We start from the raw sequence: 26,530 nt of genomic DNA on the forward strand, positions 1-26,530 counted from the left end.
TTCTGTCCAGGCGCCATCTTCCTCTTGCTTTTTAAAGCTCCCGCAGCGTGTGGGTGCATTGTGGCGTTCACTGTCTCTGCTCCCAAGGGCCGCTCAGTTCCTGCGGAAGATGGCAGATCCGCAGTCCATCCAGGAGTCACAGAATCTGTCCATGTTTCTGGCCAACCACAACAAGATCACGCAGGTGAGGCTCGGGAATGTGTGCCGGGTGGGCGGGCGGGCGGGTGGGCGGGAGGCAGGCGGCCCATGCGCCCCTCTGTTCCCCAGTCCCTGCAGCAGCAGCTCGAGGTCATTCCGGGCTACGAGGAGCTCCTGGCGGACATCGTGAACCTGTGTGTGGACTGCTACGAGAGCAGGATGTACCTGACGCCCAGCGAGAAGCACATGCTGCTCAAGGTGCGTGCGCGGTGGCGCTGGCCCCTGCCTCCTGTGACCATGCAGTCGTGTGAGTGGCTTCCCTGCCCGTGCAGGGCCGGCACCCTGCGAATTGTCCTTCCCGGGGAAGGCGCTGGTGCCGAGGCCTCGGGCAGGCTTTCTCAGCACTGAGCTGCTTTTAGCAGAGATTGTTAAAGATGTGATCGATTGCTGGAAGTGAAACACGGTTGCCCCTTGGTGCCCAAGGTGACCCTGTGGGTGACACGAGGACAGGCTGAGTGTTCACAAGCAGTGTGTGGCTTTCAGGTCATGGGATTCGGCCTGTACCTGATGGACGGGAGCGTCAGCAACATCTATAAATTAGATGCCAAGAAGAGAATAAACTTATCCAAAATTGACAAGTACTTCAAGGTGAGCTCCTTTTTCTAGGATAAATTGTTGGTTGATGTGTGTAGCTCGGAGCCCTGCGGAGAAGCCCGGTGGGCTGCGGGAGGGGCTGCGGCTCAGCCTGCCGTGGGCTCTTGGCCGCGCCTCTGCGCTCGTGCTCCTCTGGCTGCTTCCCCCAGACTGTGATGTTTGATGACCACGTCTGCACAGGAGCCTGGGCTGCAGGGTTTGGGTTTCCGAGGGCTAGAGCTGCACGTCACGGTTCTGTTTAACGTAGCCAGACTGCTGTGGAGGGGCATGGGCTTGGGGTGGCTTTTGCCCACTGTGGACCTGGCTTTAGCCCTCTGTCAGCAGATGCAGATGAGATAAGTTGGTTCCCAGGTCCTGTGTTCCCAGCTGGCGGCCTCACCACAGGTGGCCGCTGTGAGCACCTCTGTGCTGGCCCTGCGTCTGTGTGGGGCGGCACCCTTGAGCCTTGTGCCTGTTGGGCCAGCTGAACTGCTGCGTGTTGCTGATGGCCCTGGATGTTCCCTGGTTGCTTTTCACGGGACAGCGTGGCGTGCCTTTTAGGAGCGCTGTGCCACGTCTTTACTTTTCCCTGTTGATCTGTAGTTATTCATAGGTTCTGGGTACATGTTCTTTGTCAGAAATGCGTGTCCTAAGATACTTGTCCCCCCCCCCCCCCCCGTACGGCTCAACGTTTTCCTTTTTTGGGGGGTCCTGGCTCTTGAACCCAGGACCTCACATACTAGGCAAGTGCTCTGTGACTGAGCGACTTTCCTGTTTATTTTGTCGGGAGAACATTTCAGACATCCTCTCAGTAAACCCCAAGTCTGCAGCACAGTGTTGCTAATGTTGTCGCCCTGCATTCCCTGCCCATCACCATAGAAAATAAACAAAATCCTGAGCCGTCTAACACAGGAACAGACCTACTCCATTCAGTGAGAGCGTTCTCTAGAATTTCAGGACTGTAGTTTTATTTTTGTTTTGTTTTGGTTTTTTGAGATGAGGTCTCACTGTGTAGAGCAGGCTGGCCTTGAACTCACGACGTAGCCCAGGCTGGCCTCACCCTTGCAGCAGTCCTGCCTCAGCCTCCCAAGTACTGGGATTACAGGTGTGCACCGCCATGCCTGGCTGGCGTAATACTTTGTTTTGAAGTTTTGCACATCTTTTGTTAGCTTTATTTGTGCATATTATTATTATTACTATTAATCACTAATCTTTCATGTATTTTATTTTTATCATGTTTTTATTTTTAATTTTTGATGCTACTGCAAATTTATTTCTCTTTCAGTTTTCATTTTATAATTATGTGGCACTTCAGTGCATGGACTTAATTTTGTCCAGGATTTTAAACTGGACAAGAACCCAGTGAATTCAGTAGTTGGGTTCAGTGTTGACTTTATGGGTAAGTTTGATTTGGTTCCTATCCGATTTAGTCTGCGTCCAGGACCATGGAGAGAGGTTAGTCCCTGAACCAGGGTCCACTGTGTGTTGCTGGTAGCCGAAATGCAGCCGGTGTTCTAGTGTCTGTGAGTGCAGCAGGATGACAGCGCTCACCTGTGAATAGTTTCCGTGCTGGTTCTGAAGTTGTGTTTGCTCTTTTCCAAGTGAAGGTAGAAGCTGCTTTATGTCAGTACCTCGTGGTTTGCAGAGGTGCACGCAGCCCGCAGTAACTACTAGCATGAGTCATGGTGGTTGTACGTGTGTGTTTGATGACCAAACGTAAATGATGATCCAATGTTTCGTTGTTCTTTGAGTACAGCAGCTGCAGGTGGTGCCACTCTTTGGGGACATGCAGATAGAGCTGGCGAGATACATCAAGACCAGCGCCCACTACGAGGAAAACAAGTCTCGGTAGGAGGAGTCGCCTGCGCGGGAGGGGCTGGCCACGTGTCCTCGCTGGGCAGGCTTTGAGCCCTGCTTGTCCATCTCGAGAGAACCACTTCTGACATTCCCAGCAGTCTGAAGCTGAACGTCCAGTATGGTAGCCCTCATTCCATGTAGCTGTCCACCTCTAAATTCATTGAAAAGTACAACTGGGGCTGGGGATTTAGCTCAGTGACTTAAGCGCCTGCCTGACAAGCACAAGGTGGTGAGTTCGATCCCCAGTACCAGAAAAAAGAAAGAAAGAAAAGTACAACTAAGTCTTTAATTTTCGTAGTAGAACAGTGACATTTCAGATGTTCAGTGATCAGGGGCCAGCGTAGTGGACAGCACAGACTTAGGACAATTTCATCATCCCAGCAACTGCAGTGGACACATGGTCAAGAACACGGAAGTAATGCTGGGGCAGAGCTGTGCTGCTGATGCTTCACGACCCGCCCCTGAGGAGTGGGGCTGTTTGTGTCGGTAACAGAGAGTGCTGTCTGCATGCTGAGCAGAGTTCAGGGGCTGTGGCCTGAGGCTAAGCCGCCCCAGCTGTGCTTCCCGAAGATGCCCAGAGCCCAGAATGCTCTTAGCACTTTTCAGAGGATTCTTTTTTTTTTTTTTTTTTTTTTTTGTCTTTTTCGATTTTATCGGTACCAGGGATTGAACTCACGACTGCCTGCTTGCAAGGCAGGCGCTTACACCGCTGAGCTAAATCCCCAGCCCCCAGAGGATTCTTTAAAACCACAGGATGATGGTGGTAGTGACTGTGACAGAGACGCATGGCCCACACGCCCTGAGATGTTTACCTCTGGCCCCATGCAAACAGAGTTGGTCAGCCTGTGCTGTGGGAGAGCTGTAGCTGGCTGTGACGGATGATTACACATGCCTGGTACTTTTGGGGGGTGGGACAGGCTCTCACTATGTATCCAGCTGGTTGAACTCACTGTGTAGCCCAAACCGGCCTCCACCTCCCAGGTCAGGGATGTGGGGTGTGCACTGCCACGCTCGGCAGAGCGCGCTCCACCGTGGACCCACACGGCACTGAGTCTCTGCATATCTTCTGATGACCACTTATAGCTGCAGCCAGCCTGTGGTCACCATGCAGCCATAATTTTGGCAAAACTGCATCCAGGGTCAGCAGATCTCTTCTGCAAAGGCCAGCGAGTGCAGTGGTCACCCTGGTTCATGAACCTAATGCTGTCACGATTCTGGTTCATGAGCTTATTGTTTCCGTGATCATTTCATAATCACAGAACAGACTGTGAATCTTGGAAAGAATGAAACTCACGAACTGGGATGTGTTACCACTGTAAATATGTTCGCAGGCTACAGGCGGTCCCCGGTCACAATCTTCGGTTTTACTTAAATCTTGGAAATGTACGCAGTCCGCGTTGCACAGCCAGGCACAATGAGCTTGACTGCGCTGTTGTGATACCCAGTGCTGTGCTGGTGCCGCCTCATGATGCGTTGTCTCCCCTCCTCCCAGGTGGACCTGCACGTCCTCCAGCAGCAGCCCTCAGTACAACATCTGTGAGCAGATGATCCAGATCCGCGAGGACCACATGCGCTTCATCTCGGAGCTGGCACGCTACAGCAACAGCGAGGTAAGGGCTGCTGGTGCTCAGGGCCACCAGGATTCTTGTGCACCTAAATGCTAGCTTGGGTTGCTTTTAGAGACATAGTTTAGAGGGCAGGGATTTAGTTCAGTGGCATATCTGTCTTGCAAGTGCAAGGTTGTGAGTTCGATCCCCAGTAACCCACCGCCCCCCCAAAGACATAATTTGCTCCCAAATGTGAATGTTTTTTAAAAGTACCCATTACAGTTGGTGAGACAGTGAAGTTAGCAATTTGGTGTCTATTCAGCTGTACAAAGTGCAGCTTTTCTTTTGGACAATGCTGTACAGATGTAGCTCCTTGGTAATGCACTTGTCTGACATGTGCAAAGCCCTGGGTTCAATCCCTGGTGTCATAATTTAAAAAAAAAAAAGAATTCTATTTTTTTGTCTTTTTCTTTTTTATCGGTACCGGGGATCAAACTCACAACCACACACTTACTTACAAGGCAGGCGCTTATGCCGCTGAGCTAAATCCCCAGCCCCTAAAAAAAGAATTCTTTTTTTTTTTTTTTTAATTTTAAGGAGAAAAGAAAAAAAAAAAAAGCAGAGAAAGGGTACAAGTTATACAGATTTGCAGAAAAAAAAAAGAACAGTAGGAAATCACTAGTTAATGGATTACATATTGTCATCTTAGAAATAATTGTTCAAGTCACAAAATTAAAGCTTGTAAAGTGGACATTCCATCAATGATACTGCAAACAGTTCTGTTCAATGATCCAATAGAACTCTGTGATATCATTTTCTATCTTATACACTTAAATATACATGCAGTTATATAGTTTAGAGCACTTTCTTTTCCTCTCTTTTGTACAATGACTATTACACATTTTGGGTTTCATTGCGCCCACGGTTCTTATTACTTTTTTGGAAGGGAGTAAAACCAAATGTGACATAACAGAACAGAATCGGTCAAGTCAAAAGGGTGGACATAATAGATAATGCGAAAACATAATACAAGGTGATCAACAATGGTTACCATAATGCCTCCCGCTATCTCTAATAAAATTGCCTATATCGTTAGTTATAATACAATTGAACAAAACAGTAAAGAATAAAACCGACAAAACCAAAACATTGGAGACATTGTAGGTCTTCAAAAGTAGATAAAAGTCAACGAGAATGGGTGTTATAATGAATCTCATTATCTTCACAGCTGATGCCTAAATTTTCGAACCTGATACTATCCAGCAAAACAGAATAGGGGAACATCAGTTAAAAACCAGATGGTGAGAGTAATACAGGGCTTTAAATCGAGGTAATGGAAAGTCAAAGTGGGTTACTATAATATATCCTGCTATTTTTTTTCCTTTAATTAAAAGGATAAAAATAAAAAAGTAAATAATGGAGTGGAGATTGAGATAAAAGAGGGCATAACAACGAAACAGCACAGATCAAAACATAACCACTTAAGCAGAATAGTGTTTCACTACCAGATAATCCCGACCTAAAAGTAGTTACCATATTGTCTCTTTCCTTGAAATCCTTGAGTACAACTTTGTATACTGTAGCATTAAGTATATCAAAACAGTGTAAAACCATTTAAGAGAATGACAGCATTACAGAGTATTTAGAATCGACTAACAGAAAATGAACAATGGTTTCTGTATAATCTCCTTGTCTTTAAAAGGTTTTTGCTTATACTATCGTACATAATAAAATCCAGTAAGATACAACCTATTTAGACCATTGGAGACAGAAGGACAAAAGCTAGATGAGACTTCAAAACAAGATGATACTAAATCAGTATTACCTATTAAGATGTCATTTTCTCCAAAATAGCTGTTCCTATCATCCAATCTTCTCTGCCTCATTTCTGTTGAGCTCTTACTCTGTCAGTAGCTGTCAGTTTGTCTTCTTCATTTTGTTCTCTGCTCCGTTCGTTGTGGCCTCCACTATTTCTGGATTCTTTGTGTTTTTCTTTTTTTAGAATATCCTGCAATACTCTCTGTAGAGTTGAATTGGTGGTTGCAAATTCCCCCAGTTCCTCTTTATCCTGGAAGCACCTTGTTTTTCCATCAATTTCCAGGGACAGTTGTGCAGGATATCTCAATCTTGGCTGGAAATTATTATCTTTCAAAGCTTGAATTATTTCCCCCCATGCTCTTCGTGATTTGATGGTTTGTGCAGAGAAATCTGCTATAATTCTGATGGGTGTTCCCTTGTAAGTGGTCTGTTTCTTGTCTCTGACAGCTTTTAATATTCTGTTCTTGTATTGAATTTCTGGAATTTTTATTATTATATGCCTGGGTGTTGCTCTGTTTAGGTTGTAGGTAGCTGGGGTCCTGTATGCCTCATACATCTGAGTATCTTTACCTTTTGCCAAATTAGGAAAATTCTCCTGGATTATTTCTGTGAGTAGCTTTTGTAGTTCACTTGTTTGTGTCCCTACTTCTTCTTTTATGTTCTTAATCCTTAAGTTATGGATCCTCTTATCATATTCTTGTCTTTGTATTGTTGCTGTTTGTTTCTTTGTTATTTTAAAGAAGTTTTTCATTTCATTCTCCCATATTACAAGTCTGCCCTCCAGTTCAGATAGTCTGTCCTTAGTTTCTTTCAAGCTGTTATGCCAGTTTTCGATAGACTTTTTAGTTTCTTGGTAGTCCCTTTGAACCTGCTTCACGTATTCTATGCTTTCCCTGTTTTCTCCATGAAACAATTCTCCCCTCTTTTTCTGTTCTTCCATTCCACCATCTGTTTTTTCTTGGGTGGTGCTTAGCATTTCTCTAACTATTTTGCATACTTCTAGCTTCAGGTCGTTGATAACTTCATTCCTGAATTGGTCTATGAGGCTTTCTATATGGCACTTAATGTCTATTGGTGCGGTGTCCGCTATTGCCTGTTTCTCAGAATTGGGGGCCGAGGAGCCTTTCTTGTTGCTGCCTCTTCCCATATTCTCTGTTCCTTATATATGCAAGCTTATATGAGAGGCCCAGCCTCTCTCCCTGTCAGCCACAGCCTGATCGAATTGCGCCCGTTAGGTGTTCCCACTCACCGCTGCGCACCAGGCAGCCTCCGTCAGGCTCTGGGATCTGGGTTGGACCAGATCTTGGGTTCCGCCCCTCCCGGCCTCCATCAGGCTCTGGGATCTGGGTTGGGCCAGCCTACGGGGTCCGCCGGCAGCGTCACGCAGGCCAGGCACTTTTCACCAATCCCGCCCGAGAGGGGGATGTGTGGCTGGAATCGCCACCGAGCCCTGCTCCCGCAGGACTGCTCAGGCCCAGAAAGTCCGCTGGAGTCAAACTGTGGTGGAGCGTCAGTTTCTCTCACTCACCTCGCCACAAGTCAGTACAGGCCTCCCTGCCTGTCCTGTTTTCAACTCCGTTCGCAGACTCCTGTTCTCAGAGTTTCCGCGCGTCTCTCTCCTTGCCGAGCCGCTGTGGAGGCAGCCAGCCACCGCGGCGGGTAACCCAAATTGCGGCTTCCAATGGCGCGGGGTCCAGCCTCAGCAGCGAGGCTTTTCTGTTCCTGTTTTAGCACCAGGACTGCATTCCAAGTTGGTTTCTCTCAGCCGAGTTCGTTCCTGAGTCAGCAGATCATAACTCCACCTGCTTATGTCTCTTTAGTCCGCACCATACCTGGCTTCTGAGCCTAGTTTTTCAGAGAGCCTCCGGTAGTTGCTGTTATCTGTCCGCCATGTTCTCCCGGAAGTCCAAAAAAAGAATTCTTAAAGACAAAAAATCATTAAGTGACATTCACTGGTCCTTACTCTGGCTTCAAGCAGCTAGGAGTGGAAAAGGGAGGACACTGGGGAAGGAATGGGCACTTCCTTTGCATTCTTTTGTTTTTTGAGAGAGGGACCCGCTGCAGTCAGGCTGGCACTGAACTCACTTTGCAGCCCAGGCTGGCCTTAGACTTGCAGCAGTCCTCCTGCCTCAGCCTTCTGTGTGCTGGAATAACAGGTGTGCACCAGCACACCTGGCAAGGAAGGGTACAGGAAGGAAAGTCAGAAGACAGAGGTGGCCGGAGCCTGTGGGTTGGTGGCAGAGGACGTCCCCCGGGAGAAGTGGCCCTGGCCTTTCCTCTGTAGGAGGCCTTCTCAGCCCTCGCTCCTCTGCGCCAGGTTTGCTGCGACCCTGTCTGACTGCTCACTCTTTCACCTCCTCCGCTCGTGGGGTGGACAGGAAGGTGGTGACGTCCTCAGGGAGGGTGTGACCTCTTGGTGGGCCGGCAGCGAGTCAGGACCAGAGTGCAGTGACGGCTGTGTGTACAAGGAGCAGCTGGGAGCGCTCTGAGATCTTGGTCCGGGTTTAGAACTAGGTGGCTCCTCAAGGCTCTCAGGCAGACAGGGACACGAATGGAGAAAGCTCTGCTCGTTGGCCCCCCGTTATGGGTCAGGCAGCACCTCTGTTCCCTGCGTGACAAATACGAGTCCTCTCTGGCTGTCTCCCCTCGAGAGGCATTGCCTTGCCTGACTCCAGCAGGCAGCACAGCCTGCCGTGCAGGAGTCATGTGTCGCACCCCTTCCACAAGGCAGGATGTGGGTGACTGCACACTGAGCCGGTGGGACAGGCTCGGCCCGCAGGGGCTGCAATCGTCCGTAAGTGTTTCACAGTGTGCGTTTCCTGGTGATTTTATTTATTTTTTTGCTCATTGCTTTTTAAAACATTTTTATTAGCACGTTTGCAGTATGTAATCATATTCCTCTGGAGAGTTGGTACATGTGCATTACGCATCTTAATTCTTCTTAGGGTAATTTGTTTTGTTTTGGCCTTGTTGAGCCAAGGGCTCACTGTGTAGCCCAGGCTGGCCTTGAATGCACAGCTATCCTCCTGCCTCAGCCTCCCAATGCTGGGATTATAAGCATGTGTCAGCTCGCCCAGCTAAGATACATCTCCTAAGGTCTCTGAACCCTTTGCTCAGAGTGCTTTTTGACAGGTTTTTGGAGGCATAATTCACATACGGCATAACTTACATGGTGAAATCATGCAGACCTGGAAAGGCCTTGCCGTGTTAAAGTCTTGTGGTTTCTCCGTTCTTTTCTGGGTGAATAGTGATCTGTCTGCAGTGTGTACCCGCTGGTGGACGATCGAAGCACGTCGGGTTAGCCTGTGCCAGCCCCTTCCTAGGAGCGAGCTGCTGGGTCTCCCGCAGAGGACCTGCTGGCCGTTCCCAGAGCGCTGGTTCTGACAGCGGCACGCGTGCTCTGGTTTCCCCACATCCCCAGCACGCGTTGCTGTCTGCCTTTATCCTCTTCCCTTTCGGTCTCACCTGCTCTAGTGGGCCTGAAATGCTACCTGGTTGTTTGGATCTTTTCCCTGTGACCCTGGGTGTTTTCAGCACTCACTGGTCAGTTACACACGCAGACCTGTTTCCCATTTTGGATTCTGCCGTGTGTGACTCTGGGTGGATCACTGGGGTGGGGCGCTGGGCGGGAGGGTGACTGTGTCTGTGGTTTTCTGCCTGATGCCAGCCTGTGTGCCTAGGTGGTAACGGGGTCAGGACGCCAGGACGCCCAGAAGACAGACGCAGAGTACCGGAAGCTGTTCGACCTGGCGCTGCAGGGTCTGCAGCTGCTGTCTCAGTGGAGCGCGCACGTGATGGAGGTGGTAGGTGCTGGTCCCCGGGGCGACCAGGGCCAGGCAGCCGCACGCCCGGCACCCCGGCTGGCTATGCACCCAGGGCATGGCAAAGTGAGGTCTACGCTTTTGTAGTAATTTCGGTCAGCTGGTGTAATGGTTTTATTTTTTAATTCTCAGTTTTAAATATCTCAGTATCTTTTAATGTTAGTGAAATTGCTTCTGGTCCATCTGAAGATCTGAGTAATTTTTCCCTTTGGGGGTTTATTTTGGTCAGAGAAAAATTACCTAATGGGAAAATGCCAGAACATGTGAGAGACAGATTCTTTTTAAGTGGTGATGGGATGCCTAGTCTGGGCATCCTGCACCCCGTGTCCAGGCCTCTACCTGAACCTGAAACTGGGCGGCAGCGCGTCTGCCCTAGGGAGGTGGGCGGAGGCCACGTCGCCGCCCCCGACGGCTCGGTTCGTGGTAGCGAGGTCGCCCTGTCTGTCCGCACCAGTACTCCTGGAAGCTCGTGCACCCGACCGACAAGTACTCCAACAAGGACTGCCCGGACAACGCCGAGGAGTACGAGCGCGCCACCCGCTACAACTACACCAGCGAGGAGAAGTTCGCGCTGGTCGAGGTGAGCGCGCCTGCCTTCCTGGCTCCTGTGGCCCCGCCTCGCTCTGTCGTCTGGGGGCGCGTGGGGACTCGGGTGGCCGCCCCCGAGAGGAGGCTGTGCGCGTGTCCTGCCGCCCTTGGGTGCGCTCTGCTGCGCGCCATCCCGGCCTCCGCCTCCCGAGGGACGCGGTTCTCGGGGCCCTCAGCCCGCGCCGTCTGGGGGTGTAGGGCACCTTTGTGTTCCCGAGGTCCTGACGGCGCCTCCTGGTGCTTTCCTAGTCCGCCTTTCACGTGCCGTCTGAATGCACCAGAAGCCGCCGCCTCCGGGCTTCCCAGGACACTGTGGTATGTGGCACAGCTGACTCAGGAGTCCCTTAGCTGGTCCTGGTGCCACACACTCTCAATGTGGGCAGTTGGGAGGCTGAGGCAGGAGGACTGCATTTTCTTTCTAAATCTTTTAAAAATTTATTTTAAAGAGGATAAAACAATAAAACCAATAAAAACAAACCTGTGTGAGAGATACAGGCTTAAAAACGTTACAAAATCAACAGTAGTTACCATAATGCCTTTTGATGTCTTCAAAATAGCTGCAGATAACTTCGGCATAGTAAAAATCAAACAACACAATAGAATGGAAACAATAAAGACAAGACAATGAATGCAATAAAGGACTTCAAACCAGCCAACAGCAAATGCAAAATGGCTACCATAATAAATCCTGCCGTCAGATTCAACATAAACAAAACAAAAGAGAATAAAACCCAACCCAACCAAACAACAGAAATGATAGAGGGCTTCCAAACAGGACCATAGGGAATCAACCACGGCTTAGCCCTCAGAAGGAGATCCCCACCCCAGATGCCGCACTGTGTACCGCTGTCCTCTGAACCCGTGATCAGGACACTGGCCTAGAGCTGCAGGGTCAGTGAAACACCACAGCACCACAGGCTCCCAATTCGTTTCCCCTCCCTGGCTGTGGCACACTGATTCTCCGCATGAGCCGGCCGCAGGAGGGATGGGTGGGGACGGGGTTGGTACTCCTGTTTGCCAGCCTGCGCGCTGGAAGCGGCTGGGGTCCAGCTGGTCCAGTCCAGCAGTGGCCGGCCCAGGGCGCTGGTTCCCAGGCCGAGTTTGCTCGCTGATGTGTCCTTTGTTCTCTCTAACCCTGGTCCGCAAATGGCCTTGTTTGCATTTTCTAACTTTCTGATGTAAAATTTTTGTAGTACAATCTCCTGCTCTTGCCATGTACCGTACCACCGACCTGTGTCGATGTAGAATTCAGTGCTTTGGGAATTCGCAGAGCTGTATATTGAAGTCAAACTCGGCACCTTGTCCTCGTCTCATGAAAGCATCTCTGCGCCTCTTGGTCGTCCCCACCCAGCCAGGCCGGCCTTCCCTTCGCCTCAAGCCTTCTCCCTGCATCTGCCTGTCGGCGGGCCCTGCAGCGTGTGGCCCTCGTGGTCAGCAGCTTTCACGCAGCGTAAGGACGTTAAGGGGCCCGCGCGTTGGGTCTTTTGTTCCTTTTGCTGCCGTGGATGCCCAGGGCCATTTATTTGTCTATCAGAGGATGAGTGTGGTAGTTGTTTCCATCTTTTCATCGTTGTGAGCCGTGAATACTGTGTATTTACACGTACAGGTTTCTGTTTCTGTTGGTGACGCACTGAGGAGTTGCTGATCACGGGTGATTTTCCGAAGCAGCGGCGCCATTTCACCTGTTTCCTCCCTTTGTCCCCTTTCATCTTCTGTTCTCTGCAGTGCCCGGATCTGCCCCTGGGCGGGCTCCCGAGCTCACGCCTGTCCGCAGTGCCCCACCCACGTCCTCCTGGTGCTCACAGCCGGTCGGGGGTTGTGGCGAACTGCCTCACTGTGGTTTTGATTTGTGTATTTCTAGCAGCTAATGTGTTAGGCCTGCTTTTCTGTGAATATTGATCATTTTGCATATTCTTTGGAGAAAAGTCTACACACATGCCTTATCCACTTGTAAAATGGCATTGTTTTGTTTTGATACCTGGTTGAATTCAAGACCTTGCACTTGCCAGGCAGGTGACTATGCCTCTGAGCTATATCCCCACCCCTAAAATGGCATTCTTCTAATTACTGCACTGTGAAAGTTATTTGGGTATTCTGCATGAGAGTTCATCATAGGCATTTGACATCCCATATTTTCTTTCATCCTGTGCATCCTTTTTGTTTTTGTTTTTTTTTAATTTTTTGTCTTTTTTGAGACAGGGTCTCTCTATGCAGTTCAGGCTGGCCTTGAGCTCACTTTGTAGCCCAGGCTGGTCTTGAACCTACAATGATCCTCCTGCCTCAGCCTCCAAAGTGCTGGGATTACAGCATGATGCACCATGTCCGGGTCTTTTAAAATTATTCCAGCACATCACATTCACCTTGAGGAGTTGTAGATCTTTTTTACGCCGCCCCCTCCCCCCAGCCCTCCATCTCTAGATCACCTTCCCTTGTGCGAAATTTCACCTGTTTTCTGTTGCCTTTTGTTTTGCTATTTATTTATAATTTAGGTTTCTCATGTAAGAGAAGCGATGTGACCTTTAAGCTCTTGTCTGACTTACTTCATTAACGACATGGCCTCAAGGTGTGTCCTTTTTCCTACCCATAACTCAGATTTGTTTTTCTTCGTGGCAGAGTAGTGTGCAGTTGGGTATAAATGCCACACTTTCTTCTTTTCTTTTCTTTTTTTGGCACTGGGGGTTGGATTCAGGCCTCGTGCTTGCCAGGCAGGTGTTACGCTGCTGAGCCTAATTCTCGACCCCAGATGCCCCCTTTCTTTACCCAGTCACCTGTTGATGGACACAGGCTGCTTCCAAGGCGTGGCTGTTGGGAATCGTGCTGGCATAAGCACAGGTGTGCACGTGTCACGTGCTATGACGTCGTTCCACTTTCAGGAAGACACTGAAGGGGGCGCGGCTGGGTCACGTGGCGTTTCTAGGTTCCTCTCCTGAGGAACCGTTATCCCAGTTTCCATGGGGACTGCACTAGTCCTATCTGCCCACCAGCAGTGTAGATGGTCCTTCTTCCTGCAGCCCCGCCAGCGCTGCCTGTGCCCGACTTCCTGATGATGGCTGTTCTTCTGGAGTAAAGCTAGAGTCTCAGTGGTGTTTTAATTTGCATTTCTCTAACGGCCAGTAGTGCTGGACGGTTTTCACGTGTGTATTCCCCACTTGCATTTCTATTCCTGAGAAGGCTCTATTCCTTTCACTTGCCCATTTTTGGATTGGTCTTTTATTTTGGATTTGTTTTTTGAGTTCTGTATTCTAGATATTAGTCCTCTGCCCCAGGAGTAGCTGGCAAAATCCTTTCCCATTCTGTAAGCTGTCTCTTCACTGTTGGTTTTTTCCTTTGCTGTACAGGTTTTTAATTTGATACGATCTCATTATTGATTCTTGGTGGTATTTCTTAACACTTGGGATTCTTTTCAGAAAGTTCCTGTCTATGCCTCTGTCTTCAAAAGTTTTACATATTCTGTCTTCCAGTAGGTTGTATTTCTATTTTAATATTTAGATCTTTGATCCATTTCTACTTCATTACTAGTGAGTGACACAGTTCTAGATTTACTCTTGCGCCTGTGGGTAACCAGTTTCCCAAGCACTATTTATTGAAAAGGCTGTCTTCCCTCCAGCATGTGACTTTGGCCCCTTTATTAAATGTAAGGTGACTGACTGTGTCTGAGAATGTTTGTGAGCCCTCCATTCTGTTCAGTGATTGACACTTCTGTTTTGGACTGGGGCCATGCTGATGTGTTTTGTTTTAATCTCTGTAGCTTTGTAATACACCCTGAAGTCTGGGATTGTGATGTCTGCTGCTTTGCTCTTGTGGCCCAGGCTTGCTTTTGCTGTTCTGGGTCTCTTCTGGCTCCAAATGGATTTCAGGATGGTTTTCTCTAGTTCTGTGTGATGTGCTATGTGTATTTTGATTGAGATTGTGTTAAATCTGTGTGACAGTTTTGGAAGCAGCCCATTTTCACAAAACTGGTTCTCTGTCTCCAGGAACAGGGGGTATCCTTTTTTATTTTTTTTTGTCTTTTTCGTTTTTATTGGTACCGAGATCGAACTCACGACTGCCTGCTTACAAAGCAGGCGCTTATGCCGCTCAGCTAAATCCCCAGCCCCACAAGGGGTATCTTTCCATGTTTTGGAGTCGTCCATCTTCAAACTCCTTTCTCGGAGTACTGTGGTTTTCACTGTAGACGTCTTTCACTTCCTTGGTTCGGTGAATTCCATTTGGTTGTTGGTGGCAAACCTGGGGCACACGTACTGCAGAGGGCTGTGTGCGGAGAAGGTCATCTTTCCTGATTGAGCGGTTTTGGCGCCCTGCTGATATCCATTGACTGTGAGGATTTGCTTCCAACTGTGTCCCGTTGAGCTTGTTTCTATGCTACAGAGGTTCTCACCCGTTAGCATTTGTAAACTCTGTGGTAACCCCTTTTTTCATGCCAGGTCAGGTGATCAATGCTTTTTCTTTATTTTTCTTTTTTTCATGAGGTGAGTAATACAAAAATCCTTTAGTTTCCAAAGTAAACACACTGAAAACCTAATGTAGCCAGATGTGGCAGTGCTTGCCTGTAATCTCAGCAGTCTGGGTGGCTGAGGCAGGCGAATCAGCAATTCACCAACTTATATCCTTTTTCAAAATTACAAAACAAACAAAAACAAAACAAAAAAATAGGCTGGGGCGTGCAGCTCAGTGCAAAAGCTTGAATTGTTTGAATCTTGAGTGTGTGTTGGTACAAAAAACAGCATTACTAAAGGGTTCCAGCGAATCGGCTTCTTGTTTTGAAACATTTCCTGAAGAGAAGCCCGAGCCTTCCTGAGTGAACGTTGCACTGCACACGTGGCCACGCCTGCTGGAATGCTTACTGTGTCCTGTGGCTCAATAACAAACCAAAACTGTTGCTCAAAAGGAAGGTGACCCTTGCACAGGTAGGGTTAGCCTCACAGAGCTCTGCACTGGAGAAGAAATGACGCTCCCGCTGCAAACCCAATGGCTCAGTTCCTTGTGCCACCAAAAAAAGAAAGAAAGAAAGAAGAAACGGGAAGCAGACTGTAGAGTTAGGCAGGCAGTTCCCAGCAGCCCTTGCTGCGCCGTCTTCCAGGCATCTTAATGTGGCCGCCATCGTTGTTTAACCAGAGGGATTAGCATATAAACTCCTGTGGCTTCTGTTGTTTTCCAGTTACTATCTTGCTTCCTTGAATCTTTTTTTGTTGTTTTAGCAGTGCTGGGGATTGAGCCTGGGTCCTCCGAGTTGAGCTACAGGCCCAGCCCCTTCTGATTGTGAGGCAGGGGCTCAGCAGGTGAGCAGGCTGCCCAGGCTGCACCACCCTTGATTTCTTGCCTCAGCCTCCCAGAGCGTTAGAAGAAAAGGAGACTGTTTCCTTTTTTCTCCTTTTGGAGTCCTTCAGGGCTGTGTCCCAGTGAGTAAGGCTGTGTCTGATCAAAGCCTTCCTGTCCTCCAGGTGCCCCTAGAGAAATTCTGAGCCCACTACCCGAGAACTGTACCAAGGGGCAGCCGTGTGGGGGATGGAAGGAGGTCAGGGAGAGAGCTGCTGGGCACTGAAGCGCTGTCTCTCGTCGCCCGCCACCACGGAAACCCTGTCCCTGCAGGTGATCGCCATGATCAAAGGCCTGCAGGTGCTGATGGGCAGGATGGAGAGCGTGTTTAACCATGCCATCCGGCATACGGTCTACGCCGCCTTGCAAGACTTCTCCCAGGTCACTCTCCGTGAGCCGCTGCGGCAGGCCATCAGGAAGAAGAAGAACGTCATCCAGAGGTCAGCCTCAGCCAGGGGCCTGGGGGTCGCATCGCAGGTGCAGGCTGTGAGGGAGACACACTTGCACGGGTCGGCCCAGTGGGCCGCCACCATCCCCAGCCCCACTTTGGGTGGACCACAGCCACACACACCATGCTAGTCTGTCAGGCATTAGTAGCGGCCTCCTAGATCAGCACACAGCACGGGGCTTGCTGGTGGGGATGGGGTAGGGGGAAGGGGAGGTGTTCCGATCACCTGACCTCCAAGGCCCCAACGCCCCACGTGCCACCCGCTCTCAAATACCTCATCTTAAGGGTCTTAGCTTTTATTCTTCTGGCCTCTCCTAAAACCTTTAAGATACAACACAGAGCTGGGCACACAGCTCATAATCCTCAGGCCAGCTTGGGCAAAACGAAAAGCAGAGCCCAGCGTGGATAAGCGGAAGTGGATCACGGTCTGGGCTGCTGTTGCTCCTGACATGAGCCTTTCAGACAAGGTTGTCTTTCAAGGGCATCTGTGTACAGTGAGGGTTTGTGCATGTGTGCACTTGACTGAAGCCTTATGGCTAACGTATTTGATACCCAGCAGGGTACTTACTAGCATTAGTAAATTTTTATACAGATTTAGCACACTAATTCAAAATTCTGACATTGGAAATGCTGTGAAATCCAAGACTCTCTGAGTGCAGGGATGATGCTACAATAGGAAATTCCATCCTGCTTGTCATAGTTACTTTTTACTAGTCTCTGAGACAACATACCTGATGCCCAAAGCTGGGAAAGGAAAGGTTTATTTCTTACAGATTTTGGAGGTTTCAGTCCATACTCAGTTGGCTCCAAGGCAGGGTGGCATGGCAGGGCCACAGTTCATGCAGCTGCAAACAGCAAGGCAGAAACCAACAAGAGAGCCCGAGGCACCTGCTTCCTGCCATTACAGTCCATCCTGGCTCCACCCCCTAGGTGGGTGTAGCACTCACACCCCCAATCCAAGCCCTGGACAGTGAACCAATCACAGATGCACAATGCAAATGCATGAGGCCTGGGAGCCACCCACATAAACCATGACATTGCTCTTTCTTTCTTTCTCTCTTTTGTTTGGTACTGGGAATGGAACTCATGACCTTGCACTTTCCAGGCAGGTGCTTATGCCACTGAGCTGTACAGCCCCATCCTGCACTTTCATGTATAATTTTTTTTTAAATTAAAAAAAATTTTTTTAAAATTTTATTTAAAAGGAAAAAGAAAAAACAAAACCCATTCTGGTTTGACTATTATCTCATGTATAATTTTTAATACACGAAATCATTTCAAATGTTGTATTATATTACCTTCTTGCTGTGTATGTGAAACATAAAATGAATCTCATGTATAGACCTGAACCTATTTCCAGGATAATTATATATATGCAAATATTCAAGAGTTTTAAAAATCCAAAAACCAACAAGACCCTCCTGATCCCAAGTGGTTCAGATAAGGGCCGCTGGATGTGGGCTGCTTTCTGTCACCTGAGGCTCAGCCACGCTTCACTGCTGCTGTCCTGCCTGAGGCTCAGCACTTGTGTGATCAGACAGCACAGAGCTGTGTGTCCGGCTGGGGGCAGGTTGGCCTTGGCAGGATGGTCTTTCAGGGGGATCTGTTTGAGGCACCCTAAGCATCAAGGACATCGTTTGCCTTTGATAAAGAGCAGACCCCAGCTACGGAGCCTGGGAGCGTGTGGCCTAAGAGTCAAGTCAGTCCCTTGGGTTTCAGCCACAATTTTCCCCATAGGGTGATCAGGCCCAGCACAAGACACCTCTGGTCCTCAGGTGCCACCCCCAGGGGTCTCCACATGGTGGGGCCCTGTCTGAACATGCCTGGTCTCCGGGATTCTATGGGTACTTTGCCTTCAGAGGAAATGGCAGGGCCGATGGGCTGAGGGAAGGCCACTGGGCTGGGCCCCGAGGTCTCTCAGTCCTCGGCTTGGGCTGGGGCTGCCTGGCGAGGGTTCTGGGAACCAATGCGAACTGTAGTGAAGCTAAGTTTTCTGAGAATAGTAATGCTTCCAGGAGCTCTGTGTTTTAAAAATCTCCCCGTGCACGGGACTGCCACCGTCCCTCACTGTACTCGGAGGAGCTGGTGGGCGCGGGCGCAGCGGCTGCCTGGCAGCTGTCTCTGAGGTGAGGGGCACTGTGATCACGGGAGGCCCTGGTGTGAACTTGATGGGGCTGTTCAGTGTCCTGCAGGCCATCAGGAAGACCGTGTGTGACTGGGAGACTGGACACGAGCCCTTCAATGACCCTGCCCTTCGGGGAGAGAAAGACCCCAAGAGCGGCTTCGACATCAAAGTGCCACGCCGTGCTGTGGGACCCTCGAGCACACAGGTTCTTGTCCCCCGCCCGTCTCTGGGGCCAGATCCATCTGGGTGGGCAGTGGGCCAGCGAGGCAGGCGTGAAATGCCCGGCACGCCCACGTAACTCTGGACGTTAACCAAGACAGCCCTGGTCTCTGGTCTGTCTGTCCAGTTCTAGGAGCGAATGACCTCCTTCCCGCCTCTGTCCCCAGTGCGGTGAAGTCTGACTGTTTCTCAATAAGTGCTTACATGTGTAGTTGTGGTTCGATGTTGAGTCTGCAGTGGACATTCCTAGGCGGAGCGTGGGAGCCTGAACACTGCCTTCGTGTGTCTCGGTCTCCCTGCTCTCCTCGTGCTCTTCGTGTGCCCAGGCCTCTCGGAAGCCCTCTCCTCGGCCCTCATACCTGGTGTCACGTGCTCCTCTGCTTTTCTGTGGGACCTGGGACTCTCTCCATGAAGGCTTTGTAGTCTCTTCTTTCTGTCTTCTCCAGAGTCACCAGCAAAGCATGCAGCTGGGTCTGTAGGGAGCCTGGGCACTGGGGAGAAGGCCCTTGGCCCATTCGTGGGGCATGGCCGTCCAGGGGCCATGAGAGGAGCCCCGCCCTCCTGGGCGCTGTCCTGTGCATCCCTCCTTGTGTCCCCTTGTGGGCGTGGGCACCGTGTGACTAACGGCTCTCTCCTGCCTCTCCCTCCCTGTCTGTCTGTGTCTAGCTCTACCTGGTGCGCACCATGGCCGAGTCCTTGAGCTCTGCCGAGCTGCTCCGGCAGCTCAAGTCTCTGGGCATGGAAAGGCTCTTGCATGTGGTAAACGCGTTTCTGAGGCAGTCGTACACCTATCCGCCTCTTTTAACCTTTGGTGGTAAGACATCGTTTGTTTTTCTTGTTGATGTTCATGGCACAGAGGTGAACTGCTCCAGGCAGGTGGTTCTTCTCCCCAGGCAGCAGCCGTGTGGCCACTTAGATGAGTGCCAGGCCCCCCGCCCTGACTGGCCACGGGTGCCGAGCGCTCGGGCGTGGGGCTTGAGGCCCGGCTCGCAGGGTGTCCTGGAGCAGTGCCCCTCTTGTGGTGTCTCTGCGTTTGGCATAACTAATGTACCATGTGTATTTTCTCCCCTACAAATGTCTCCTTGGATAATACAGCTTTACATGGTGAGAACCATGCTAGAGTCCCTCATTGCAGATAAAAGTGGTTCCAAGAAAACCTTGAGAAGTAGCCTTGAGGGGCCCACCATATTGGACATAGAAAAGTTCCACCGAGAGTCCTTCTTCTACACTCACTTGATAAATTTCAGTGGTAAGAGACGGTGCTGACCAGAGTCCGGCCCGGCATGTTCTAACACCGCTAACACGACTAGACCGCTTCCCTGCCTGACACCCCGCCTGGTCCCCACGCGCCCAGGCAGTGCCGAGTCCTAACCTTCCTGGTGGCTGGGTGTCTCGAGGCCGCCGTGCTGGCCTCACTGTCCTTGGCTCTGCCATGGCTTGGGGGGCGTGGCCTTACCAGGAAGAGGGCCCTGGGGCCGTGGCTGGCCCAGCAGTGTGAAAGTCTTTCAGCAACCCACAGGGGTTCAGGAGCACAGCCAGTGTGATCCGTCACCTGGGCGGAGAACCGGGCATTGACAAATAGCAGAAAGGCCCTTGCGGGCAGTGACAGGGACCCAGCACGTGCCCTGAGCCAAGCGAGCCCTGCTTGGTGACACCCAGCCATCTGCCACAGTGGGTGTGCCTTGCCCCCAGGTGTCGCCTGCAGCTGCCTGAAGCTGTCCCATTGGCTCTTCCTCTCAGAGCGGAGGCTTCTCTGAGTTGGCGGGGTCCCCAGGCAATGGGATAGAATGCTTTTGCCCTCAGGCCTGTGAAAGGACAGATAATTGTTTTAAATCTGCCTAGGTTTTCATTAATTAGACCGCCACTGAATGTTCATGTAACGCTAAGTCCTGAACATTGCTTTTTACCCTAAGTAAAAGTAAGTACAGGTTGAGTATCCCTTATCTGAAATGCTTGAGGGAAAAAATGTTTGCACTCTGGCTTTTTCTCTGGGTGTTGGAGGCCTGCATACACAGTGGGAGCTGTAACAACAACAGTGAGAAAAATTCATTTGGTCTGTGTTTTTACAGCTCTGCTGAGGTGCATTTTACACGGTATAAAGTCCACTTAAATGCACAGTTGAGTGGCTTTTCTTGTGTGCAGAACCGCCGGCTGCCACAGAGCAGCAAGGCCAGCACCATGACCGTCTAGTTCTGAGCGTGTTCATACACCCTCATTGAGGTCCCACACATGCTTTTTGACCCCGGCCAAGGTGACGCTGCACTGTGCGGTGACAGTTAGTCAGTGAGAGGCGTAGTTCAGGCTGACCCTGAGCTTGGGCCGATTCTTCTGCCTCAGCCTTGCAAGTGCTGGGACTGTAGATCTGCACCCCCATGAGCCACCTTGGATTGTGTAAGCACAGCAGCAAAGTCACCTAACAGTGCAGTCCCTGGAGTGTGGCCTGTCCTTCAGCAACACGGACAGCGCCTTGCTTTTGGCGCACCTGCGCTCTGATGCCAGCCCACCTGCGCCTGAGTTCAGCTGCGTGGTATCGCAGCACGTGGCAAGTTGGTGCTTCAGATTCAGCGTGCTTTGAATTTCTGATTTTCACATTAGGAATGCTCAACCTGTAGTGCTGTTTTCATTGCCACCCAAAAAGATCCCCTACCCCTGGTCCCCAGCGGCGGGCTGGCGCGGTGCCTGTGGCAGGCAGGAGGGTGCTGACTACTCACAGTGCGCAGGGCCACACCGTGCTGTCCCCGTCCAGTGAAAGGCTCCTGGCAGCCCCACCCTGCTTGTGTCCATGCTGTGTGTGTGTGTGTGTGTGTGTGTGTGTGTGTGTGTGTGTGTGTGTCGGGGCTGAGTGTGGGGTCATGGTACCTCACACTCAGCCCCACTCGTGCTGTCTGCTGGATTTTTTTCTGCATTAACACGGTGCTCTTTGAATCCTCAAGAAACTCTGCAGCAGTGCTGTGACCTCTCTCAGCTGTGGTTCCGAGAGTTCTTCCTGGAGCTGACCATGGGCAGGAGGATTCAGTTCCCCATCGAGATGTCCATGCCCTGGATCCTGACTGACCACATCTTGGAGACCAAGGAGGCCTCGATGATGGAGTGAGTGTCTCTGAGAGTGCTGGTGCAGGGGCCGGGACCGTGTTCGGCTTTGCACTGGAAATCATGTTCCCCGAGCAGGGCTGCAGAGGTGAACAGTCTCCGTTTCTTGGCTTCGGACTGAAGTCAGGAGCTCAGGCAGTGAAACTGGGCGAGCGCGTCCCTTGCATGGTGCTGGGTGAGGCTGTGCTGGTGAAGCTGGTCCAGGGTGCTGAGCTGAGCTGAGCCCACACCTTTGGAGCACCTGAGTCATGGGGCCCAGACACCCCAACTGGCCTGCTCCCTCAGATCAGGGAAACTGAGGAAGAAGTATCTATTGATCAGCTTCGCTTTGGGGTCAGAATTCTGAGTCGGGACTATGGAGTCAGTCTTGTAAAACAGAATGCCTGTGGACAGAAAGCCATATAAAAAGGGGTGTGGTGTGAACAACCAAGGACCATCAGTGGTCCCTGGAGCCCTGAGTGTTGGGCAGGGTCCTTGCCTCCCACTTGGTGCCACGCTGGGACAGTGTGGGCAGCTCGGGCCCTCGGCGGCCGTCCTTCAGGGTCTGTCTGCTCCCACGGCCCCTTCCCAGCTTCTGGCTGCTGCTGGCCCAGGCACAGACAAGGGCAGGTGGGCTTCCGGCCTTGGCCCAGAACATCCAAGACTGTCAAACCATCTCCAGTTAGACAAGTTACTGCTAAAAAATTTAATGTTAGAATAGGAATTCTTCCTTTGAATACTTAAAGAACTAAAAAACAAAAACAAAAACAAACTAGCAGCAAAATTAAGAAACAAGGAATCTGATTAAAATTGGAAGTAATGTGAATAAATGTTCTTAAAACAAGATATACAAATGGCCAAGAAGTACATGCGAATATGCTCAGCATTTCCAAACTACAGTAACCTATCTCACCCCAGTTACTGTGGCTGTAATAAAATAAAATTCTCCCCCTTTCCCGAGGAACTGCTGTCCCGGTTTCCGTGCTGGCCGTGCTGACTTACAATCCTAAGCCGAGCTCTCTGCACCTCCGCCAGCACTTGTTGTCTTTCTGACTGTAGACGTTCTAAGTGGGATGAGATGGCATGGCATTCTTGTTTCAAAATACTGAGGACATTGTTGTGTATTAGACATTTACATGTCTTTTGAGAAATGTCTTTTTTTTAACTATAAAGAGAAAAAAAAAAACCCAGAAAAATCAAGAAGCCAACAAACTGAAAAAAAAAACCAACAAAAAGAAAGGTGAAACAGTAGCAGAACAGCAGCAGCAATACAAGCTTTCAAAACAAGCTGACAGGAGCCTAACAGTGGTTGTTATTTTGCGTATTGTTATCTTCAGAATAATTGCTCAGGTTACCAGATACAGGAACAAAACACAACCGTAAAATGGAACAAACACTGGATTCCAACACCAAGACAGGCGGCCCTGCACAGCTGCTTGCACAGCTGCCTGCCTGCGTGTCGCTGCACCAGCTTCCGGCCTGCGGGGTCGGTCAGGCCAGCAAGCACTAGGTCAATTTGTTTTTACTTCAGTTGCATGGTCTCAGCCAGTTGCTTACGGGTGTGTGTGTGTGTGGTTTGGCTTTTTGATTCTTCTCCAGTTAGGCACGGCTGCTGCTGGCTCATGGGAAGGCGTGGTTTTTGACTGTCCGTTATTAAAATAAAACAACTTCTCTTTGAAATTCACTCCTTCCTCTCTCTCTCTCTCTCTCTCTCTCTCTCTCTGTCTCTCTTGGTGTTTGTTTGTTGGTACTGGGGATTGAATTCATGACCTCGTACTTGCCAGGCAGGCGCTTATGCCCTGAGCTGAACCCCCGGCTTCACATTCACCGTTAGAATTGGTGTGTAGTAATGGGACGTGTGTGCAGCTATTTCAGCCCAGGGACGTGTTGCGGAGCGGTCAGAGGGGCTCAGCTGTGGTGCTCCTCACCACCTCCCTCCTTTAGGGAGACCGCTGGAAGACCACCCCCTGCGGGGCTGCTGCTGTTAGCTGTACTGCTTTGTTTCTGCGGGGGTTTCTGCAGTGCTGGAGATCAGATCCAGGGCCTCGTGTGTGCTACACCCCACAGCTCAGGCTGTCCTGAAATACCCACGCCATTATTGTTAACTAGGTCATTCTAGGTGTGACAGATGCTCCAAACTTAGTTTTGTGGTTCAGAACATACTGCACACTTGTGAAAAGTGGGACTGTGGCCGCCTCCGGTGTCGTCTGCCGGTGTTGGAGGTGGGGTGGGGGTGGCCGGGGTGGTTCCATGAGACACAGATGCCTTTGAGATAGAGTGGTTTTTCCTCGCATGGGAGCTAAGTTTCCCGTGAGGAGGCGGCCGTGGCTGCCGCAGGTTGTGGGGCTGGGAGTGACTCCGCACACCCTCCGCAGGTACGTGCTCTATTCCCTGGACCTGTACAACGACAGCGCCCACTACGCACTCACCCGGTTCAACAAGCAGTTTCTCTACGACGAGATCGAGGCAGAGGTGAGGCTCGGCACCTGTGTCCCTTCTGAGTGTCTGTAATCACATTTCCTTGCCTCTGAGTATTGAGAGAACGAGGCCTTTTTTAAACCCAGGAGCAGGCCTTGCCGAGCTGCTGCCTCCAGCCCCCGCTCATGGCACATCCCACCACATGGGCTGTCACCAGACTGCAGGCGACGTCTGTGTCTGCTGTCCTCTGTCCTTCCACAGGAACACGATCTGTGCACCAAGCCAAGCCCTATTTTATTTCTTTAGTTTCTTCACACCTGTGGTTGATATAAATAGCACTTGCTGAACTCACATCCTGTACTTTTTTATTTGCATCTGATATTTCGGGAAGACATGTTCCCACAAGCAGTGTTACCAGGTCAGCTTACTCTCTAGCTTAAAATTCGAGGACACTTAGCCTCGACAAATCGCTTCATGCATCTGGACCTCTGCCTCCTCATGAAAACTGCAAGGCAGTTTCTTTGGAGACTTTCGGAGTCCCAGCCACCACTAAAGCAGGTGGCCAGGGGCTGAGTTTCTTGTGAGTGGGCAGCCCCATCGGCTGGGCCCCCGGGTCTGGGGCCCACCTCTCCCCTGCGTAGTTGCAGTGGAAGGGTTAGCTAGCCGCCTCTGCAGCAGAGGTCCTGTTCCAGGGAAACGTGGAGATGCCCTCCCTGTCCAAGGGCATCTCCTGTGAAACAGCTGGGCAGGAGCACGCCAGCGGGAGGCCACGCCCATCTGACCCCTCAGAGTGTGTCCGGAGAGACTTCTTCCTGTCTCCCTGCATTTGTGAGGCGGGGGTGGGGTGGGGTGTTTCTGGTCGCTCAGCAAAGGCAGTGCTAGTATAGTTTTCTAGTGAAAGGTGGGTAGGGGTCACTCGTGGCCACACTGTAATTTATTTAAAGTGCTAATAGTGGACAGTAGTATTCATTTACTGTATTCTAATAAGAGCCTCAGTTCGTTACCATAAAAGACCTTACTCTCGCGTTGTGTCCTTTGCCACTGCTTAGGGAGCTGAAATCTTCTGTGTGATTTCCCCCCCTGCAGGTGAATCTGTGCTTTGATCAGTTCGTTTACAAGCTTGCGGACCAGATATTTGCATATTACAAGGTTATGGCTGGAAGGTGGGTGTCTGGTTTGTGACTCTGATGCTAAATCTTGTGTGATTCGGCCCAAAGTTTCCATAAAAATTCAGTGTGTCAAAAATACCATCTTCTTTCTGTTACCAGTTTGCTGCTTGATAAACGGTTACGATCTGAATGCAAGAATCAGGGAGCCACCATCCACCTGCCACCCTCGAACCGCTACGAGACGCTGCTGAAGCAGAGGCATGTCCAGGTGAGGTGGCCACGCAGCACTGCACAGGCTGGGGCTTGTCTGCTTTTTTTTTAAAAAACACTGGGGATTGAACCCAGTTTTTTTTTTTTTCTGTGCAGTTCAGGCTGGCCTTGAGCTCACTTCATAGCCCAGGCTGGTCTCGAACTCACAACGATCCTCCTGCCTCAGCCTCCGGAGTGCTAGGATTATAGGCGTGAGCCACCACGCCCAGCTGAACCCAGTTTTTTAATGGGATGGAGTCTTGCCCTGTTGTTCACATGGGTCAAGAGCTCCTGGCTGAAGTGATCCTCCTGCCTACCCTTCGGGCTACAGGCACACATTACTCCACCATCTTGAACTTTCAGATCTTAAACTCGTAGAGAGCTTCTGTGTGATAACCGCAGTGCAGAGGCAGGCTTGCAGCTTTCTTTAACACGCTGGCCGGCTCCGGGAAGCAGGAATGGCTGGAGAGGGGCAGGCCTTCTCCAGGACTCCAGGACCCAGAGCTCAAAAGGAATGCAAGGGGAACAGTGGCCAGCCAGAGCATCAGGGATGAGCTTTCTCTGGCCGGAGCGAAGAACTTAAAGGCAGACAGTGCTTGGGTTGTTTTCAGAAAGCAACAGATGGCGATGTACACTGCAGAGCAATGATTTGGTCCACTTCAGACTCTCATTTCCACGGTGGTCCCCCCGTGGTAGGGGGATGGCTCAGTGGTAGAGTGCCTGCTTAACATGTGTGAGGCCTGGGTTCGAACACCACAACCAAAACGGGAGGGGACCACTTGGTGACACCACAGCCCTCTTAGTTCATGTCAGTGTCTTCTGGTGCACAGCAGCCAAGTGACGACGACTTCATTCACATCCACCGAAAAATGTGTGAAACGTGGAAAATTCCACTGACTCCCAGTCGTTAGAGAACCACTGCACAGTTTTTGACATCTCTCACCAGGGCTTTGCTGTTGTTGTTTTTTGTTTGTTTTTGGGGTACTGGGGATTGAACTCACAACCTTGCACTTGCCAGGCAGGTGCTTATCCAGCTGAGCTAAATCCCTGGCCTTTTGCTGTTTTTATGTTGTTTAATGATACTGAGCTGTATGTGTTCCTGGGAGAGAGAGGAGAATGTTTACTCACTGAACAGCAAAAACCTGAGAAACGCAGCCATGCCCAGGCCACTCCGC

At 50.5% G+C, this 26,530-nt stretch overlaps 1 protein-coding gene across 2 annotated transcripts in view; it reads left to right on the forward strand.

Annotated features, from left to right (window-relative positions):
• Window positions 1–26,530, forward strand: part of Cyfip1 (cytoplasmic FMR1 interacting protein 1) — a 79,594-nt gene that overhangs the window by 34,491 nt on the left and 18,573 nt on the right. The window contains exons 7-20 of one of the 2 annotated variants that reach the window (XM_063249799.1): window positions 88–184; window positions 268–396; window positions 682–786; window positions 2,528–2,619; window positions 4,121–4,238; window positions 9,674–9,796; window positions 10,269–10,394; window positions 15,992–16,158; window positions 18,349–18,496; window positions 19,606–19,759; window positions 21,444–21,600; window positions 23,955–24,051; window positions 25,084–25,160; window positions 25,266–25,374. In XM_063249799.1, the coding sequence (XP_063105869.1) occupies window positions 88–184; window positions 268–396; window positions 682–786; window positions 2,528–2,619; window positions 4,121–4,238; window positions 9,674–9,796; window positions 10,269–10,394; window positions 15,992–16,158; window positions 18,349–18,496; window positions 19,606–19,759; window positions 21,444–21,600; window positions 23,955–24,051; window positions 25,084–25,160; window positions 25,266–25,374 (1,699 nt within the window). Of the gene's footprint in view, window positions 1–87; window positions 185–267; window positions 397–681; window positions 787–2,527; window positions 2,620–4,120; window positions 4,239–9,673; window positions 9,797–10,268; window positions 10,395–15,991; window positions 16,159–18,348; window positions 18,497–19,176; window positions 19,325–19,605; window positions 19,760–21,443; window positions 21,601–23,954; window positions 24,052–25,083; window positions 25,161–25,265; window positions 25,375–26,530 lie in introns of both variants that reach the window. The other variant, XM_003461081.4, reaches the window with a different exon arrangement.

Source organism: Cavia porcellus, unplaced genomic scaffold, assembly GCF_034190915.1.
Source record: "Cavia porcellus strain 051 isolate PalLab524CR breed Dunkin Hartley unplaced genomic scaffold, mCavPor4.1 scaffold_6, whole genome shotgun sequence".
Lineage (NCBI taxonomy): Eukaryota > Metazoa > Chordata > Mammalia > Rodentia > Caviidae > Cavia > Cavia porcellus.